Raw genomic sequence first — 20,901 nt, 5'->3', positions numbered from 1 at the left:
CGCCGCCCGGCATATCCTCAGGTTTTGACTACATTTTCTCGTAACACTATTAGAGTCACAGTTTCACACTTTACCATGTTTTTTGTACTTTGTAGTATGTCTCTAGTTCTAGCCTTAAAAACTATAGTTTTTGTCTGATTTTTAGTCAGCATGCAAAACTATCCCAAGATTTTTGTGGATAATGAATGGCCGAGAGCGCTCACCCTGGTTTTTCCTCTCTTAGTACATCAATATATTGAAAATGGCCCAGCCAAGAAAACTATTGCTTCTCTTTACCTGGATCTTAAATCTGTCTTCTAAGACATCTTATTTTAATTGAAAATGTTCAATCAATCTTTACTCTCCTTCACCTTTGTCCTGCTCCTTCACTCAGTCAGGGTGAGCGTAAGAAATACTCTGGAGTGAATAAGGCTTTGTGGATGGAGCGGGGAAGGGAAGGAGGTCTTTCCTAGATGAGAACCACCTTGAAAATTGCCTTTTCAACAGAGCCCATCCAAAGTGATTAGCTCCGGCTTTGTGAAACCGCCCAACTCCTTTGTAGATATTCAAGGGTGTTGGTGAGCAAGGCAATTACTTTTGTGGTACCTCAGGTCTGCCTCTTAGTATAGACAGTAAGGAAGAGATGTGGCTTCTCTTTCCCTCATTCATTCATTCATTCATTCATTCACCATTCAGTCAGCCCTAAGCCACTTACCACCTACATCCAGCCACACACTGCAGCCCAGCAAATCTGTAAAGCAGGCCTTTCATAGACAAAGAGGCTTAGATGGAGTGACTAGTGATAGATCACCTGGTGTCTAGTTCTCTATTTCTTTGTTAAATACGCTTACCCTAAAATTTATGTCTTAAAACAATGCTATCTGTAGCATTGTGTCTCATTCATTTCCTGGCCTCTCAGACCCAAATAATCACACAGAAACCATATTAAGTACAACACTGTTTGGACAATGACTTAGGCATATTTCTAGCTAGCTCTTACATCTGAATTAACCCATTTCTATTAATCTGTGTACCACCACGAGCCTGTGGCTTACTGTGTAAGGTTCTATTTGGTATCCTTCTCCTTCGGCCTCCACGTGGTGTCTCTTTGACTCCACCGACTTTCTCTCTATATTTCTGTTCAGATTTCCTGCCTGGCTTTACTCTACTAAGCCATTGGCCAAAAACAACTTTATTCACCAACCAATAAAAGCAGCCCATATGCAGAAGGACATCCTACATCAGCTATCCTTTCATGTTCTCTGTGGGTCAGACGTTTGAATGGGTCTCAGTGGGAGGGTCTTTTATGGAGTCTGATTCAGTTGTAGGAAAACAGTGGCCGGGACTGGAATGACAGCATGCTGTAGAAGTGAAGGTCAACTGTCACTTCAAGAGTCTATCCTCTGTTTCTTTGCCTAGTCCCGGGACCTTGGGGTACTCAGTCTGCTTGTCCGTAAGCTCGGGACCCTCGCTTGAGCACAAGGTTCATTCCCTTTGCTGTATTTGACCTTGCCATGCGAGTCTCACAAGTCACTTCCGCTCGTGTCATTCTTTTGGTTCTAAGCCAGTTTAATCTGTAAGAATTTGAGGGGAAAGAACAAGGACCAAGCCTTTCAGTGGAAGGAGTATCAAGGTCATCCTGGAAGAGCATGTGAGACCAGAAACAACATTGCAGACATCCTTGGAAATTAAAATCTGCTCTCTATAGCATGTGGCAGAACCAGGATTTGGGTTAGACACATCTGTTTCCAAAAATGTCTGCTGCAGCTTACCAGCTCAGTCCACAGGGACCTCTCATTTCTCCCGTGCCCTGCAGCTATTCCTTTCAACACACATAACCACGATTTGGTCTTTCTGTGCCAACTAGAGACTGTCTGGGTTCAAGCAGCCAGCTTGCCTTTGCAGGCCCTGGCCTCGAGACACCCTTGGGGGGCTGCTAGTCTGAGAGGCCATGCTCAGTGCCAGCTTGTGGACTTTTCAGAGAAGGGGACAGAGAAGGTCAGACACATCTAGAGAAAGAAAGCAGGTAGCAGCCCCGGAGCACAGCAAGCCTGCAGTGCTGCTCGCTGTCGTAAACAAGGGACCTGCTGTTTCTCCTCCTCCCACCACGTTCTGACCTGGGATGACTCAGGCTCTGACAGAAAAGGTGCCTTCAAGTTGAGAAACAGTCCAAGGCAGTGGAATCTCATAGTCTGGAATCAGACTTGCCCAGATTTGACTCCTGATTTGACCATTATCGGCTACATGGCATTGGATAAGTTCCTTCGCCTATCACAGCCCAAGACAGATAAAGAAAATGTTGTGTAGATGTATGTGTGAATGGAAAACCATTTCTGTGCCCTTGTTTGAAGGCCTCTTCAGCTGTTCTGTCTTTACAGTTTGGCTAGGAACAGTCCTTCTCCAGAGACTCCCTGGGATTAGCAGCCTCGGGGTGCTGCTACTGTGCATGACACCCTGTGTCCTCAGCTCCATTAGTCCTGGGTCAGGTAGCAGCTGTGAATCTTCTCCACTGGACAAGTGGGGCCCCAGATGGTTTATTAGGTAGAAAAAAGATAGATGCAAATGTGAAATGGTGTAGGTCCCAGAGAGCCAAGGCCTGGGTTTAAATCCCAATTCCAGCATTTATAAGATGTGTAGCCTTAGGGAAAGTCACTTACCCTGTCTGAGCAATAGGAACAATAATAGACTTCTTCCATTGGATTGTCATGAGGTTGCCTAGCACATATTAAGCGCTGCTTAGCTATTAGGTGTTACTATTCTTTTTTTTTTTCATGCAACTGTCAGGTAAGCACATAGGTATTTAGATGATTAAGCCAAGCAAAGTAGACCTCTTCCCCATAGATTATATAGACAAGAGGAGCTATTGCAAAAAAAAAAAAAAGGCTGGTTGAAAGTCAGTATTGCTGAGTAGTCTAACTGTCAGAGAACTATGCAAACACACCATGGAAGACCTAGGAGGACCCTGTCCCAGCAAAGGCACCGAGGAGGATATGCCCACTAATGTGAGAACTGAATGGAAGTCTGGAGGCTGGGAAGGATCTGGTCCTAAAAGGCATACTTGGCATGATGGTCTACTGGGCTACATGGAGAAAAAAAGACCTAGGAGTTACAGGATTAGAAAAGTAGGAACTGCAAAGGGATGGGAGGCAGGAGGTAGCAAGAGGAGAGTTGAGAACGTAACCAAGGGCCGAGCTCTGAACAGCAACTGGAAGACACTGAGGGTTTTAGTCAATGAGTAACACTATGGAGTCTGCAATAGAGAATACAGCCCCTGACGTCATTATTGAAAGCATCCCATAGAGGGCAATTCTGGGACAGGAGGCCCAGTGAACAAGATGGCAATTGTCCAGGCTAAAGGTGACACTGACCTATTCTGGGGAATGGAGAGAGGTAGACGAAATCAAGAGATGAGAAGTCTCATGGGGAAGGTTGACAGCTTGGTTGTTTGTAGCTGATGGTGGTGGGGTGGAAGAACCACTGTGAGTAAACACTTAATGTCTACCCTGTGAGGTCAGTTCTAAAGCCATGGTGTTAGGGAGCAAGGACAATGCTCTCAGCCCTGGGATGTCAGCAGGGAAGATCCAGGAAAATCTAATGAAGAGGTAGTGGCTACCTCTTCATACTGTATATTAGCTAAGGGAGAGTTAGAAAAACCCTTCGGGCAAAGGAAATAGCAGAGAGCCCAGAAATGTGGCTATCATGCATAAAGCAGACACACAGTTGTTGTATTAATTGATCCCAGGGTGTTAATACCACTAAAGAACTGGAGCTTTCTCCTTCCTTGGGGGAATTTGTGATTCAATAAATAGGCTACCAATCTATACCCCAGGACTCCACTATTTGTCAAACAGCAAGGGGAAATGGAATTCTATTTAGAGTCTGGGAGCTTTCCTGAGATTACTCTCAAGAGAGATGCCTGGTCCTTGAAGGTCAGGCAAACCCTGCTCTGTATGAAACAAAGGGTCTCTTGGCTTTGAGACTTGCTCATAAGTCTTCATTCTGGACCACTTGGGGCCAGACTGGAAAAGCCCAGTATACCTAAAAGCTAGGTGCACAGATTTTGGGGTCTGGTTACTTAGATCCCAGTGCCCACTCCCTACCTTTACTTCTGTTCTGTGCATTTTAGTTTCTTGTCTGTGAAGTGAGGATCATACTTATCACTGAAGGTTTTGTGAAAACCAAGAAGACAATGAATGCCAAAACCCTAGAGTGGGGAGCAGTGACACTATCTTTACCATTGATTTATTTGTTATTTATTTATTTATTTATTTATTTATTTATTTATAACTAGGCCTCTTCTCACCCTGCTCAGTCTCTTTTCAAAGTTGCTCCTTAACACACATCTGCAGATATGAAACTGGGAAGAAATGTGGCGAGAACATTTCTAGATTATTACCAGCTGAATCCCTTGGTTGAGAGGATGACAGTCCCCATACCAAGGCTTCGGTAAGTGTTAGAGCCAAGCAATCAGGCTCAGGTTCTGCTTCACTAGGTTTGTGTTCAGGGAAGCTTCTCTTAGCTTTCTGATGCCCCTCAGTTTGCCACCTGTGCCACAGGAAGTCCAATCCCAGCTCCATCACAAGCATCAGTAAGGGCCCAGAAGGTGTTGTCTACACAGAGGCATCCACGTAGCTTCATCTCCTTCAGCTTCTGAGATGTTAGCACGGCCTCCCGTGGTCCAGGGCAAGGCGGTACCTTGACTCACCAGGTTGGTCAGGCTGAATGATGCCTCGGGGCCCACAATGCAGCAAACTGCATCTCTGAGCTCCAATCCACAGGCTGCATAGCAGTCTAGTCTTGCATGATGGGCCATCTCATTTCACGCCCATCTTAGGAATTGCTAGAGATGGGGCATTGCTAAGGAGCCATGATCAGCCATGTTAGCTAAGATCTAAGTTAGCTTGGCTATTTACATATCCCGCCCCACATGATCACTCATCCTCTAAGGTTCCCAAACGAACTCCAGTTCCTCATTCTTCTAGTTTATTCTTCAGACACATTTGTACATTCTTTTCAGGTTATTGTGGTCCTTACATTCAAACGCTAGTACCAGGTCTATGAGTATTCCACCAGTCTATGATAGTCCCCTTCCCTTAATACTTGAAGGTTTGGGTTACAGAGGACACACCCCCTAAGAAGTTCCATCTTGCTCCTCTGATGGACCTGCTTGTAAATCCAAGGAGGAGAGAAGACAGGGATGGGAGCATCCATCTTGTCTGAGGGCTGAACAGCAGCGGGGAGTTCTGGGAGTTCCCATGTGTGCTGGTAGAGCACTCACTGAGCATCTGGGCAGTGACATGCAGTGGCATCAGGAATGTGCTAGCACTGCCCTACCTCTAGGCCTCATTTCCTATTCCCCTAGTGGTCCAGGGTCCTGGAATGATGTGGCAATGTCCAACTCTCTACTCCTGCCAGACCATTCTTTCCATTGATGTTCGCTGTCTTCTTCGGTGCCTCGGGAGCTTAGCACAGTGACTCTTCCTCCATCGCCTATTATTAACAATAAAAAAATATAAGTCAGCGTTATGTATTGTATGAAGTACTTTGTGTACTTAGTCCATGTATGTTTCGTACCCAGAAAGGACCAGAAGATTGCCTGAAGTCACAGGTTCTACAGCACAGACAGGGTTTCATACTCTAAAGCCATCTGAACTCTCCTGCAATAGAGCTCCATCAGAGTACTGTCTTGGGCACTCATGAGCAATGTTTCTTGATCTCTTAAAACCTTTCTACACCTTCCTATTAAACAGAAATAATAGCAACCACTTAATATGGTTCTGAAGATTAGGCACAAGCTTAGGACAACGCCTAGCACACAGTAGATGCCCCTGAATGTTTTCAAAGTTTCCAATTTCTGCCAGCTAATGATAGCCTGTGACAAGTCCTGTGACTTACCTGGTTGGACTGGCCCAGGCTCCATAATTCAGTGAGTTGTATCTCTCTAAGGCCTGATCCACACAGTCTTCATGGCTGTGTGCTCCAATGACACCCTGTCTCAGATTGGGACCAGATCATCTGGGGACTTTATGTCCACCATTCTGGGGTATTAAAAACCCCTGCCTGAGGATTGTTTCTATTTCTTCTCTATCTGTAGTACTTGCCTGCCCCCCACACACACACTTGCGTGGATACACCTGTTCATTTCATCACTTATAAACCTACAGAAGACAGCACATTGCACCCGGCTCTGGTGGGAGGGAGGTATGGGGTGAGCTGGGGATTAAGGTGTGACCCTGCCTGCCTTTGAGGAGCTCACCTCTGGAGGAAAGTGCTCAGTTCTTTCTTAGGAGTCACTCTTGATTGGCTAAAGTTCTTAAACATTTAAAGCTTTGTAAAACTCAAAAGAATTCTTAGCATCTCATTTACAAGTTAATTTAGGGATTATCTCTTTTGGGTCCTCTGTCAGCCTGCATAAAAATTATCTTCATCCTTCACCACTTTTTTTTCCTTCTTGAATGTGTCATGGTCACAGATCAGTGAAGTAGTGCCAACAGTTTGGGGGGACATCAGTGAGCATGACAAGAGAGGACAAGAGACCTAGGGAACAGAAGGGGTGTTAAGGTCCAGAGTTGGAGCCAGGATTGGAGCCCAGGGCCTGACTCCCTGTGGGATACCCAGGCACAGTCAGGAGAGGTTCTTTCAAATTGGGAGGGAGCTTGAAACTGAGTTAGATTGATGCAGGGTTGTTTTCCTCCCACGAGCCCCTGCTTTCAACTGCCAATGGCATCCCTGATCCTGAGCTCTGAGTTCTCTTCTGCAAAGACTTCTTTCCTCACTAGGCCAGACTTGAAGAGTTGATGCAAATACCCCCACTTATAAATTAAGAAAAGCAAATTAGCTCCCTACTTACCCCTGCCCTTCCTTCTGGGCCTGGGTGATCCCCTGGGTGCTGCACTTAACTCCAGACTGGTAAGTAACCCTTAAAGAATGAATTTCCAGGACTGTAGGCTCCTATTTGAATCTGAATGCTTCCCCCTTTGTATTATTTTCCACCCAAGCATCAAATGGCTTAAGTGAAAGAGCAGCTCTGGTTGTAAAGGAAAATTACATGTTTTGACTCAAAATTAATCTTTGTTTTCTCCCATCTCCATGGATAATTGCCATATGTCACTTTCTACCCGTTTGCTGCTGTTGGAAGCCTGTTGGCGTTCTGGGGTGCTGGGCCGCCCCTCAGGAAGAAGTCCTGGGGAGAGGCGGCAATGTGGGCACGGGAGCTGAGCTCAGCTCCGCCTTGATTAGGAAAGCTGAGACCCTACATTTATTTTCAATCACGGTGTCACGGCTATAAGAGCTAAAACCAAAGGGGATAAAAATAGACAGGGAAAATGGGTGGACCAAGAATACTTCAGTAGGTGAGGCAGGGCATGAATACAAAGGTAAGCTGGCCTGATCAAGTAGACTCAGGCTCTACTACGGGCCAGGAGCACTGACTGCTGCATCGTGACATCATGACATACGTATATAAGGAGCGCATCCTGTGCTAGGCCTGTAATGAGTCCTAAAGGAGCATAGATAGCATCGGTCCGTTGGGAGCTCCGGTTGATAACATGCAAAATGCTACAATACTTAGCTGTGTACAGTAAGTATACACAGCTACATATCAGGTATGATCTCACTCATGGCTTCTTGTTACCTTCAAAGTAATATTCCAACTCCTCTTCTTGCTACTCAAGACCTTAGCCAATGATTTAATTGAAACCAATGATTAAATTTGACATCCAGCCTCCTACCATACCCTTGACATTGAGAAACACCTCTCCCACCTCTTACCATACCCTTGACCTTGGGAATACCTGCTTTCAAAGACTTCCTGCCATATGCATCAGCCTGAACACATCCCTTTTTACACTGCTATAACTTGTTCACCCTTTCCCTTTATTCCTTTCGTTTTGTAGACGCTGAATTCCTGCTAACTCATTAAAACTTTATCCAAATGTCACATTGTGTTTTTCTGCTCCTCTTCCTGCTTAAGACAGAGCTGTTTCCTCAGCTGGGCTCCTAGTAACATTTCATATACATACCCTATGCTGTCCTGACTGGTATCTCTGCAGGACTAACCTCCACTGGACAGTCTCATTCTTGAATCCTTAGTACATGCTGCAGAGCTTGTATATGTTAAGACCTAAATAATCTATGACATCAACTGACTATACAGTGGTAGAAATTGATGGAGGATGCTAAACCCCCTCCTTCAAGCTCTTTGACATTTAGAGGGTGTTATTACCTCCCGAGTGCTGTAATTAAAGGTGTGTGCCACCACTACCCGACTTGGACTTGGTTTTTTAAGGACATAAAGAGTTGAGATTGAGGGAGTAGAAAGAAAATTATGCTAACCCAAGTCGGGAACGCAAAAAGAAGCAGGACTCAAGAAAGCTGGCAGCAATGGTGGGAGCAGTGTGGTTAGAGAAGCAGTGAGTCGGGAGAACCAGAAGACTCAAAGTCCCTTGCGTTTGCCACTCAGCCCAGAAGTGCCTGCTCCATACCAAGCCTGATTTGGAAATTAGAGAATAAAACCAAATACATCAAACTCAAAGTTCTATGACATACATAGATGTACAACTCGCCAGGAAATAGTGGCGTAGGTGTTAAGTGGTGACCAAAGAACTGTAGAAACCTTGGAAAGTTGGCTTCTAAAGCAGATGAATCTAGAGAAATAGGGAAGGGAACAGGGGTGTGAGCCATCTGCTGTTTAGGGCCTCCTTTCCTTCTCTGTATCCCCATCTTTAATTACAAAGACACCCTGCCTTTCCAGCCACCCCGTCTGCCTGTATCTGTGTCAGTAACAATAAACCCAAGCTTGTCTCTCTAGGGACCTTACATCTTCTTTGTCCTATCAAAACATATCTGTCCTGTGTCCTCTGCCCGTCTGAGGGGTGAAGAACTACTCTCGCCAATGATCTGTGGATGGATGGCACTTGGTGATCTAGGTTCCACTTCTCCAGCTCTCCTTTCACCAGAGTCCACGAGACAGGAAGAACATGCATTCTTCTCCTGTTTAGAAAAGAACAACATAGATTCTTACATCTAGGCAGGGACTCTCATAACATCATACTGTCTCAGGCTGGGGAGGTGGTTATAGCAACTGAGTTACACGTGTGAAACCCTGACTTCTGCCACTAGTGCTGAAAAAAAAAAAGCCTTAACCAACCAACCAACCAAACCAAAACAAAAAAACCCTGAAAAGATCACACTGTCTGTAAACGGCAGTCCAAGCATGAGCTTTGTAGGACTGGAATGTTAAGGAGAAAGGGATCTAGGCTCATCTCACCTGCAGTAGACAGTCTCCTCACGTTCTTCAAGGAACATCCGTTTTCAGGCACCGAGACTGGTGGGAGGTTTGTCAAGGCCACGTGTCCACTGTACGTGAACTGGCACTGACTCCACCTTCACTCGGTTTGTGACTCATCAACCACGAACAAAAGCAGTCGTGCCAAGGTCAGAGCCCAATGGCCACAAGACACATCTTCAATCCTAATTCAAACAGCCTACTTCATTTCTGTTTCTAGCGGTCACCACTCTGACTTCAGGCTGGAATCTTCAGTTTTGAGCAGTTGTTTCTCACAGTTCTGGGCTCCACTAAGCCTAAACAAGTTGAGGACAGCACCGATGTCTGTCTGTGTCTTTGGCATGGCCAGAGTCTCTGGGGCCACAGTCAACAAATTATAGCAGGGAAGAGAAGCTTCTAGGGGTACTCACTCACAATCTCTAATTTAACTTCACGATTCTGCTGGAAGACTGAGATAGTTTATCCTCATTGTACAAATGAAGTTCAGAGAAGTTCAATTTCTTGCCCAAGGCCACACTTTTGAATTCAGCCAACTTGGGAATTCAGATCAGTTCTTTGAGGCTTAAAATTAAGACCAGTCTTCCCACTGGGAATAAATCTTAAATCCGGTGACTACATAAATCAATTTGTCCATCAAAAATATAACAAATAAGGTACTGAATAAGGTAAAATGCAACAGTGAATCAAATCGGTTCCTGCTCCACGGGAGCTCATTATCTCTTATGTGAACAAAATCACTGACTGATGGAGGTAATATTACTGTGTTGGGTGCTGGCTGTGGGGACATAGAGGTAAAACAGACACACTTCCACTCACTGAAATCTCCAAGCATGCTAGGAAGACAGACATTAGGAGTTGCTGTGATAGGCTGAATAATAAAACTAGGATTCTAATGTCCTTGGTGGTCATACAGGGGATGACAGGATGATGTCCCAACCTAGCCCGCCAAGTGCTCTCTCTCCTCCTGCCAAGTGCTCTCTCTCTTCCCGCCAAGTGCTCTCTGTGTGTTTTTACTCCTCCCCTCTCCTCTTCCTCCTCTCTCTCTCTCTCTCTCTCTCTCTCACACACACACACACACACACACACACAAAAGGGATTTCCCAAGCCCATAGGACACCAAGACAGGCCTCCTTCCAAATTTCCAAACTATAGCTTTCTCTTTGTTCCCACTCCCTTCTCATGTGTAATGTTGAATTAGTTGGAATCCAAGTGGCAAGATAATCAGATTGGAACTGTAGGAGAGTTAAATTTCTCCAGGCCTAAAATGAAGCAATGCATGCATGCATCCTTCCATCCATCGGCTGACCAGTCATCCATCCTAAGTCATTCATTGAGCTCCTATGCCTACTTTATACCCGACCTGGACTGGGTTCTGGGGACACAGAGAAAAAGATGGCAAGCCTGCTGTACCTGTCCTGCGTGGGAGATGGACATGCTAACAAGCGAACTGGTTGCAGTGTGTATATGGGCTGTCTTCTCTTTCTGTTGTTTCCCTTTTGCAGGAAAGAAAACCCCCCACCTTACAAGCACCTGTCCCTGCGGGGCTCAGCCAGCAATGTCCCCAGCAGCAAAGGGGACAAGAAGAGCTCACTGAACCACAAAGACCCTTCAACCCCCTTTTAAAGACATGGCACCTGGAAGCACTGTGGGGGCAGGAAAATGAATTTCCTGTTGGGACACGAAATTAAGTGCCATTCCCTGGTTTCCAAAACAGGAGTTTCCAGCATATTGCACATGCCAGTGAAAGGGTGCGGGGAAAGAGAGAAATTTTATCTTCGATTTTTCCATTTTCCCAAAGGGAACTCAAGGCTGAGTGGAGTAGGAGAGTGGAGTCAGCAGAGACTTTATCTCTCACGCCACAGAGGCAAACCCACACACTCCTCTCAAGAGGTCCCACAGGTCTCTCTCAGGTCGGTTCCCCATGAGCCCTTCTCCACCTTTTAAAGCTGTATAGTCACTGCACAGGTGACTTCACTTAAAACAGGCTGCGATTGTTTCTAGGTTAGGAATGCAGCCTCCATATTGTCTGATCCAAAGCAGCAGCAACACACATGCACGCCAAAGGCAGACAGGCTGTTGTGAACAATGGGGCAGAGTGTTTAAACTCAGAGTGGTCTCAGAAGCATGGTCGCCGTATCTATAAGCCTCATGCTCGCTCACTCCCTCAAGCCCCAGCATGCAACTTCAGAAAGCTGTTCTGAAAGCCATTTCTCAACTTCCCGGGTAGTTTAATCAAAACTCTAGCTCCCCGGACAAAAAGCATTGCTCACTCCTTCCGGAGAACTACTGTGGCTAAGGTATGCCATCTCTGCTGACAAGGATCAGGGGAGGTGAGGACAATCTGCACTGGGGCAGGGTGACTACCAGGTAAGGGGGACTGCAAGAGACAAAGGAATGCACCCTGGCAGGTAGGGGTGATTAAAGAAAATGACAGCAGAAGCAATTCCCAAGACAGAGCAAGCCAAATAGTGTGCATTTTCCTGAAGCTTAAAGTGCCTTTGTGTGATGAATGGGTCCAGGGGAGTCTGCTCCCTTCCTGTCTGTGGAAGCAGCAGGCTGAGTCACCATGGCAGCCTGCTAATTAAAATGACCTCCCGGAAATGAGGATTAGGAGATAGGGAGAGGGAGGGAGGCTCCAGGGAGATGGGGCCTTCAGCACACAATTCCAGTTAAACATTCTTTGCGTTTGCCACGGAGATTTTCAAAGTTTATTGCAAAAATCAAGAGCAAAGCTTGTTTTCTCTTTCGCATATTGGTTTTCCGAAATGGTAACAAAGAACCATATGTTAGTTTGCTATGAATGTTCCATTGTATATAGAGCAACCTTCCTGGGTTTCTATTTCCCAAATAAAGCGGTTTGTGCAGCACCTCTGATCCTTTGAGTGTTCTTGACGCCCTTCCCTTTTGGTTTCCTACTCTTGGAGGACGAGCAGCCAAACCCAATTTAGAGTTAATCTTTTTGACATCAGGGGCTCTGTCAAAATGCAGAAGAATGGTCAGACTTGAACTCTCTATAGTTCCTATGTCAGAATTCTGGGGAGCTTGAGAATGCACCTGGCTCAACATGACCACCTTCAGGCAGTTTTGCAAATAATAGCATCATCTTCGGTATTGTGGACTGCTGTACCCAGTCCGTGGGGACCCCCCCCCCCCAAAAAAAAAACCAGCAGGGAGACCAACTCACCAAAATGCAAAAGCAAGGTTTATTATCATGCATGTGTACAAGCTGGTCTGCACAGCAGCCAGAGGAGGTACCCCACCCTTCTAGAGAGCACTATTTAAAGGCAAAACCTAGAAAAGTCACATTAGCAGGCTTTGGGGTGACAGGTTCAATCCTGATTGTCTAGGGGTGTCCTGGTGAAAAGCGATGGGTGTGTGCTGGCAGGTGATCCTATCTACAATGGTTGGAACATTAGGAATTTCCTTTGGATGGTCTGTTCCTGGGTGGTGCCTGGGTTGTCTCAGTTTATGATCTTTCTTGCAACCAGGTGTTGCCTCGGGGAAAACTACCGAGACTCAGGCTTCTCTTAAGCTCATCATGGCTGAGTTCTACATGGACAAGAGGCATAAAATAAGATTGTAGCTTAGACCTGCTTTCTCCCATGTCCATGTTTTGTGACCATACATGACTGCTGTATCTTTAAAAGCCTCTCAGCTAATTAGAACCCAGATTAGAACTTGGAGATAGGCAGTCCAGGTCCTAATTCCAAATTTAAACTCTGGCTTTATGTCTCAACATCGGCGTAACATGGAACAGTCATTTTACCTCTGTGGATCTCAGTTCTAGCACTTGTAAAATAGCAATAGCAACACCCATCTCACTAACGGTTGTGAAGGTTTGATGAACTTAAGCGTTCATCAGTCAGAAAGCTTATGTGCTCATTACATGAGTAGTGAGCTCCTCATTGTCAGAGGAATTCAGAGTAAGAATGGACACCCCTCATGGAGAAAGAAGAGTCATGTCACCGTCTTTAGAGGGATGCTGTATTTGAAGCTGGGTGCTTGACAGCATCATCCCTCATCTGGGGCTCTGGAAAGAAACGGCATGAGGCAGGAGATTACATTTTTGTCAGATAATGGAGTTTACACTATTCAATATTATTAAACACCAGACACAGGAATTTAAGTATCTGTGAATTATAGCATATTTACCACACTGATGTCCAGCATTCCTTACAGGGAAAAAGGTACTTATGAGGTAGACTACAGGCTTGCAGTGGTCTCTGTGTTGACAAAACAGGTAGAAAAGACTGTCCAGGGGTTGTCAGTGTCCTTGCTTGAGGTCTTGGCCAGATGATCACTTCCTCCACGGTGCTCTTGGATAAGGTCATACCTATGCCATCAAGTTGGTGAAGAAAAGCTTTCAGTGTGGAAGAGGAAGATATCACCAAACAGACAGGTGAGCCAGACTGTGACATCCAGTCCACCCATCACATCTAGCCAATCTTCTCCAGTAACCTGGCCTTTTTCTGTCCCAGGTTAGAATCACACATGGGTAGACCCACCCCCAATCTGGTGCATTTCTGACAAGGAAAGTGAGACAATTATGCAGGAAAGGAAGTGTGTGTGGCGGGGACATGCTAGTCTCTGCTGATTCTCACCCACTCCTCATGGGGCATGGGGGAGGGCGGGCAAGGGACACTTTGTTCTCTATTTCAGAGGCACTGAACTGCAATGGATGCACATTTGCTCTCCAAAGTTGCACCCAGTGAGCTGCAAACTCCCAGTTTCCTGGATGTCAGGGCCCACAGCCCTGGAGGCATATCACCCACCTTAGGGTGCCATTGCCTTGCACAGGAGACTCCTTTAGTTGGGCCCATTCCCTGTCCTTTCCAACAGGGACAGCAGACAGGGTATAGGACAAGCTCCTGTCTTGTCAGTGTGCCTCAGTGACAAACCCAAGGCCTGCCCTGGAGAATCACAGCTCATTGTTCCAAACAGAAAGAGCGGAAATAAGAGGGGGTGGGGGAGATTAACATTTGTTAGACATGGAGTCATAGATTCACCAAATGCTTGGTGAATGCAGGTAGTGTGCCAGGTGTTGGGCCAGATGCCTCCAAATCCACTTCCTTATTGGATACCCTCCGAAGACCCATGAGGTAAGTGCCCTTGCTGCATTTTCCAGGGACAAAAATCCTTTCTTTGCATTCACTCGGATGTATGAGCCTGGATCAACATGAGCCTGGATTGACACTACTCCACCGTGAACCTCTTCCACTTGTCTGCAGGTAAGGTCTGGTCACACAGGGCTCTTCCCAGAAGCCTCTGGGGTAGCTATTCTAGCTATTCTAGCCCAGCCTTCTGGACAGTAGGAACTGAGCCTCCTGTGTCATAGTTGCTGCCTCCTGAGTACTGTAAGGGCATCAGCATCTGAAGTCTTTCCCCGGAAGACCCATGCCCAACCGAGAAGGCTGAAGGATCAGAGAGAATGAAGGAGAAACAGCTTAGCAGGAACAGTAAATTAAATCAGTCTAAGTGTGAATCCCTGCTCGTCTTTACTCGTTGTGTGGCTTTGGGCAAAGGATTTGGCTTCTTTAGGCTTCTGGATCATCGTCATCTGTAAAATAGGAGTGATTAATACCTATTTCCCACAGTTAAGTTGGGGATTAAGTATAATAATGTCTATACAGGATCTGACACAGAGTAGAGCCCCTTCCCCGAGTCCCCACCCCTCTCTTGCCTCTCTCCTGCTTGCTAGAGTTAGAAGTTCTTTTCTTCAGGTCAAAGAGCAGACAGATGTATGAACACCTCCTGAAGAAAGGACAGGTATGAGAGAGGCGCCCAGGGGAGATGGTGGGTGTGCACTGTGGGATTAGAATCAGGACAGATGCCTCAGTGCACTGTATCCATCCTGTGGTCTCAGCACTTAGCAGAGGTCCTGTAGCAGCATCGACCTCACAGAGTGGAAAGGACAGTGACGGAGTGTCATGGGCAAGAGTCCCTGGATTCCTGAAGAGGAGAGAAGAGGCAATGTAAGATGGGGTATAGAACCAACTGAAAAGAAAGAGGCCACACTCTGTAACATCCCAGGTTTTATTAAAATAGCAGCAAGCAGATCTTAGCAGAACACATACCAGGCTCTTCTTGGGATACCTTTGGATTGTAAACAGTGTTTCAGGAGGGATGCTATGGAGCAATCAGACTCACAGAATTGGCCAGATCATACTCCGGAATTCCTGAAGGGCCTTCACAGCTCTCCCCAGTCTCAGTGTGTCTAGTCTCAAACTCCATCATGACCTCACCGTGTCACCAGATCTTAAATGTGGGTTCATCTTTCCCTCGCAATGGCCTTCACTGAGATACCCTGCTGCTCAGGCTACTGCCAAGGCCTCTTCAGCCTGCAGACTCAAGTTCTAATGCAGCAGGGAATGCAGCAGCAGCAGCAGCGTTTGGTACAGTGCTTTTAGACTTGGAGTCAGGAGTTCTGCTTGACCTTCTATGCCATAGTCTTGGTGGGGAAGTGGAGAGGAGGGGTTTTACTTATCTCTCAGTGATTTCTCATATGTTTCCTTTTCAGAGTCCATTAGGCTATTTTTCCCTATACAACAACCCTTGTCAGTTGTTTGCATGTACTGACGCTGTTGCTGTTACGATTGACAAACAATGCTGGCACCGCTGTTGCCACTACCACAGATAGTAGTGCGGAGCAGTGCTGCCTCTGTGACTCTCTCTCTCCTTCTCTCTCTCCCTCCCCTAACCATCTCTTCCTCCATGTGTGTGTGTGGGGGGGAGTAGGAGGGTGTGTGCACACGTGTGTTGTATATATTTATTTGTGTGTGGCATGTATGTGTACCAGGTGCACGTGTATTATATCCTCATACATGTGGATATATCCCATTGATCAGTCTCATATTTTTATTTTCGTAGCCGGTGCCTCTCACTGTACCGGGAGCTCCCTAATTCATCTAGGCTCTCTGGCCAGTGAACACGGGGGTTCTTACATCCACAGCACTGGTGCCACAGGCACACCATCACACCCAGTTTTTACATGGGTCCTGGGGATACGAATTCAGGTCCTCATGCTTGTGCGGCAAGTGCTTTACTGACTGAGCCATACCCCAGCCCTCACTATTAGTTCAGAAATTCTGAGGCCACTGATGCCAGCACTACTTCTAATGCTAATGCCATTGCATCCGCGCTCCTGCTAATCTACTACCACTACCATTACTGCTGACTGGACCCCCACAAGACTATGTACTGGGGTCGCAGAGGTCTTTGTGCTCACAGACATGCTCTAAGGGAACCTGAGATGTTAAGCATATAGGATTGTCCCTTCAAGGGAAGGAACACAAAACCCATTTTCTACGCAGAAGGCTAGAGCAGATGTGGTTTCTCGCCTGGTGACCTTCACACCATCTGTGTGGCTGGAGACTTTCTGGCACAGGCCCTCAGTCAAAATTATGGAACCTGTCTTTACACACTGTGTTCCATGCACTTTACAAAGAGTTTCAGTGCAGTCGCATCTGATCTGTATTTAGTTTACTTTGTTCCTCAAAGAGATTCAAGTATGCTTTGTTGTGCACACGGGATTGAGTTAATCATCACGAGAATGGTTTTCACTAGATTGTGCTGTGCTTAAATATGTCTAAAATAAGCCCCTTGGAGTCAAACTCCCAAACTTTGAACCAGTACCAGCTACTGAGTCGTGTTGTGCCTAACCACCCTCTTCCCGCTGCTGCCCATGAAGGTCTGAGATCCCCGCAATTACTGTGGCTATTCTGCTTCTGCACTGCCACCCGACGCCTTCCCTCGCTGTCACCCTTGCTGCCGCCGCTCTTCTCAGCCCTAACTGATCACCATCTGGCTACCGTGCGATCTCTTACAATCCCTGCGATAGCCCAGTGAAATAGGTACTGTGCTCTCTGTTTCCCTGATAAGGAAAGAGAGACGTAGAAAGGCTAAGTGATCTGTCTAAAACCACACAGCTTTGTGGCGGCGCCTGGATGCCATCACTCTCTGGCGTGCATGCTCTTTCCATCCTCTCCTCATCCTTTTGTATACAATCCCAAGACTGACAGTACAATAAATATTTAATGCTGGTTATAAAAAGTCTCAGCCTCAGGGAGCTCACTAGTTCATTTTTGTTTCTGCGCACGACCTCATTTTCCCTTATTCCCTTGAGCCTGGCTGTAGGCATTCTTCTTTGCAGCTGCTTGTCCTCCGTGCCCGAGTCTCTTCCTTTGAAACGGCAGCTGTAAAGACTGTCTTAAGAGGAGACTTGGTGCCACCCCAGAGCTGTAGCAAGGAGAACGCCTGTGGTGCCCGGAGACAGGATTGGGGAGCGTGGGGAGGCACAGTTCCTCATAGCTGCCCCCTTCACTTATTCGATAAAGCAGACAAGACACAGCGAGTATCCCCACTACCTATCCTGAAGACTTGCTCTTCTTCTACCCCAAGCTGCTCCCCAGAGCAAACTCCACTGATTCAAATTAGGAAATCAAACAGATTTAAAGATGTAAATGTTAGGAAAGTGGGATCTGCTCCCAGCTCTGAAGCTGCTGCCTGTGTGGCACGTGATACATCTCTTGTCTGGCGGAGTTACCCTAGTGCTTCAGCGGATTCCAGTTTTATTCTTTGATATGAGAATGTGGCTCTCAAGCAACACATTCCCCAAGAGGATGGCGAGGATCAAATGAAAAGTCGAAAGGGAAAGTGTAGCATTTTGAATACTATTTCCCACCACTACCACCCCTTCTCCTGAGACCTCGGAAAGACTTCCACTGTGTTCACACTTCACTTTTTTTTTTTTTTACCCAGCGTTTCTTGCCATTAAGAAACTCAACGAGATTCACGAGGCACCGGTGTTTAGCCTGTGACTCCCAGTTCCTCCCCGCTCCGCTGATTACCACCTCTCCTCCCACAAGGCTTTGCGGCAGGAAGTCTTCCCTGCTCTTTATAGATAGCCCCTCCACTGACCTTCTAGACAGCCCTTGCTCAAACGTTTCATCTAGCACTTCACGACGGCTATTATCTCTCTGGATATCAGATCTGAGTTCTAACTCAGCTTTGCATTATTCTAGGATTAGGACTATCAGAAATGACGGAGTCCACAATTTCACACGTTCCCGGTACCTCAGGGTCTAGTACAAGGCCGGAGAGTGTGTAGCCATTCACTGAGACGTGTTTCCTGCTGATGAGGACAGGAGAAGGAGGAAGATGAAGAGGTGCTGGTTGGTTTTGTTGCCAGCCTAATACGAATGAGAAACATCTGGGAAGTGAGACCTTCAGTTGAGGAAACACCTTTATCACATTGGCTTGTAGGCAAGTCTGTGGGCCGTTTTCTTGATTAATGATTGATATGAGAGCCCAGCTTACTGCAGGAAGGGTCACCCGGGCAGGTGACTCTGAGTTGTGTAAGAAAGCAGGGTGAGAAGGCCATGGGGAGCAAGCCAGTAAGCAATTCGTCTATGGTGTCTGCTTCATGTCCTCGCTTGAGTTTCTGCCCTGACTTTTCTTGATGATAGACTGTAATCTGTAAGATGGAATGAACTCTTCCCCAGGCTTTCGGTCACGGTGTTTATCACAGCAATAGAAAGCAAGCTAAGACACAGGATGAAGAGGGTGCAAATTAGGATGGTAAGAAGGAGGACGATGAGGAGGAAGAGGGTACAATGAGGATGAGCAGAGAAGCTTCCTCCTGCAGCCGAGGGGAACAGAGACCCACAGACAGACACTGCAGAAAGTGAGAGATCTTGGAACACTCAGTTCCAAATGGGATGTCTCCATTAAATCCCTCCCCTGGGGCTCAGGGATCTCTGTGGGAGAGAAGGCAGAAAGTGTGCAAGAGCCAGAGGGGGGTAGAGGATACTAGGGAAATGAGGCCTGCTAAACACGACAGGACTGAAACACAGGCCTTCACGGAGGCCATGGCAGCCTGCACAGGGCCTGCACCAGTGTGACCCTGATGGCGTCCCAGTGCTGAAGGGAGAAGTGGACACTAGCTCCCATCTCTAACCCAGAAGCCATCTCTAATAGGCACTTGCAAGTGAAAAATCAGTTTTTTCCCCAGTGGCGTCTAGATGGGTATACAGACTACCGTAAGGGCAGGCTCCATGCACCGCAGCCGGTGGCTATCACAAAACAAACTCAACGGCATCCTTAGTTCCTTGTCTTACAAAGGTTTGTTGGTGCATTTTATTTTTATATCTTACAGGTCTTTGCATTTATATTATGGCTTCTTGTTTCGTGTTTTTATGAGATTTCTGTGTGCGAATGTGTGTCACTGTGTCTATATGTGGGTCTGTGCTCTTGTTTTGGCTCTTTTTCTTCTGTTGGTTTGTTTTGTCCTATTCCCATTTATTTGCTTTTTATTTCATCTTATCGTATTATGTATTATCTTTCTTTAGATACCTATATGTTTTCTAAGAGAGATACAAAGGGTATGGATTTGGATGGGAGGGGAGGGAAAACCATAATCAGAATATAGTATCTGAAAAAAATCTACTTTCAATAAAAGAAAATAGAAAAAAAAACAAGGAAGAGGATGGCAATAAGGAGGGAGAGGAAGGTGATGAGGAGGGAGAGGAAGATGATGAGGAGGGAGAGGAAGGCAATGGGGGGGGAAAGAGAGGGAGATGAGAAGGAAGGGGCCCACTCAGAGCAGGGTATTTCTGAGACCCACAACACTCTTCTCCCTCCATAAGTTCTCAAGTGAAAGCAAACCTCAAATTTAGGGAAAGTGAGAGAGGCCTAGCTTCCAAGGCCACATTGGAAATTGTCAAATTTGAAGAGTGCCCATGGAACACCGGGAGGGGTGACAGGTGACCTCACTGCACAGGTTCCGCATGGGGTACAGACGTGCCAGGGAATTTGCTTTGTGTGCGCCTTTATATCAGCCGCTCCTCTGCGTTCCTGTGTGAAATGCACGAGTGCATGCAGCTGTGATTTTGTGTAACTCCATTACCATGTATGAGGTGACAGATTATTATTGATTCTAAGCACAGTTTTACATAACCTGTAGTCAGAGGTCCTGGGTTAAGTTGCTGTTTGAAATTCTGTCTACTTTCTTGACATATCATCCATATTAATGGATCACCTCCTCTGCCCCAGCCTCCTTGGGATTGTGCCCAGCAGGATGTCAGGGCCATCTCTCCTCCTTCCCAATGTCAGCAAAAGCTGAGCCTGGCTGGCCTAGTCCCTCTGGGGTGTGGAGCTCACCAAGGGCCTTATTTCCCGATTCTGCTGCTACCACTGGTGTCTGTCTTGAAAGGATATTTCCAGGTTCTTTGGCAATTTGTGCAAAGAATTAAGGAAGCAGACACAGAAAAGGGATTTTCTTCAGAAGAAAGCAAAAGTGCCAGTTAGAGATACTGCAAAAGCATAAGATTCCCTGAGCTCCTCGCCAACAGCCAGCACAGTCCTTAGGAGTTGTCAGGTGCTAGGGGCAGGGATAGAGGGTCTTCTGGTGTTAATGGATACGTTGAGATTATATAAGTCCTGTGCAGGTCCTTTGAATTTTCAATTCTATTTTCACATCTAATCAAGCACAACTGTAAGAGGGTAAATAGGAGGTTTTCTGCCAGGATTTTGCTCAGAGGAACAAAATTTTGTTCGTTTTGTTGTGCATATACCCCAACCCAGTTTTGGCTGGATCTACCCATATCCTTAATTTTAGGGTAGGTTTTTAAAATGTATTT

General features: G+C 46.4%; 1 protein-coding gene across 1 annotated transcript in view; it reads left to right on the top strand.

The window, feature by feature from the left end:
- Positions 1-10,888, top strand: part of Agbl4 (AGBL carboxypeptidase 4) — a 1,010,368-nt gene extending 999,480 nt beyond the window's left edge. The window contains exons 12-13 of the mRNA XM_038334417.1: positions 4,329-4,425; positions 10,768-10,888. Of these exons, the coding sequence (XP_038190345.1) occupies positions 4,329-4,425; positions 10,768-10,888 (218 nt within the window). The remainder of the gene's footprint in view (positions 1-4,328; positions 4,426-10,767) is intronic.
- Positions 10,889-20,901: the final 10,013 nt, after the last annotated feature.

This window comes from Arvicola amphibius, chromosome 6 (assembly GCF_903992535.2).
Source record: "Arvicola amphibius chromosome 6, mArvAmp1.2, whole genome shotgun sequence".
In the NCBI taxonomy this organism is placed as follows: Eukaryota; Metazoa; Chordata; class Mammalia; order Rodentia; family Cricetidae; genus Arvicola; species Arvicola amphibius.
Note: the sequence above shows the minus strand (reverse complement) of the source record. Positions and strands in the feature narration are given on the sequence as shown.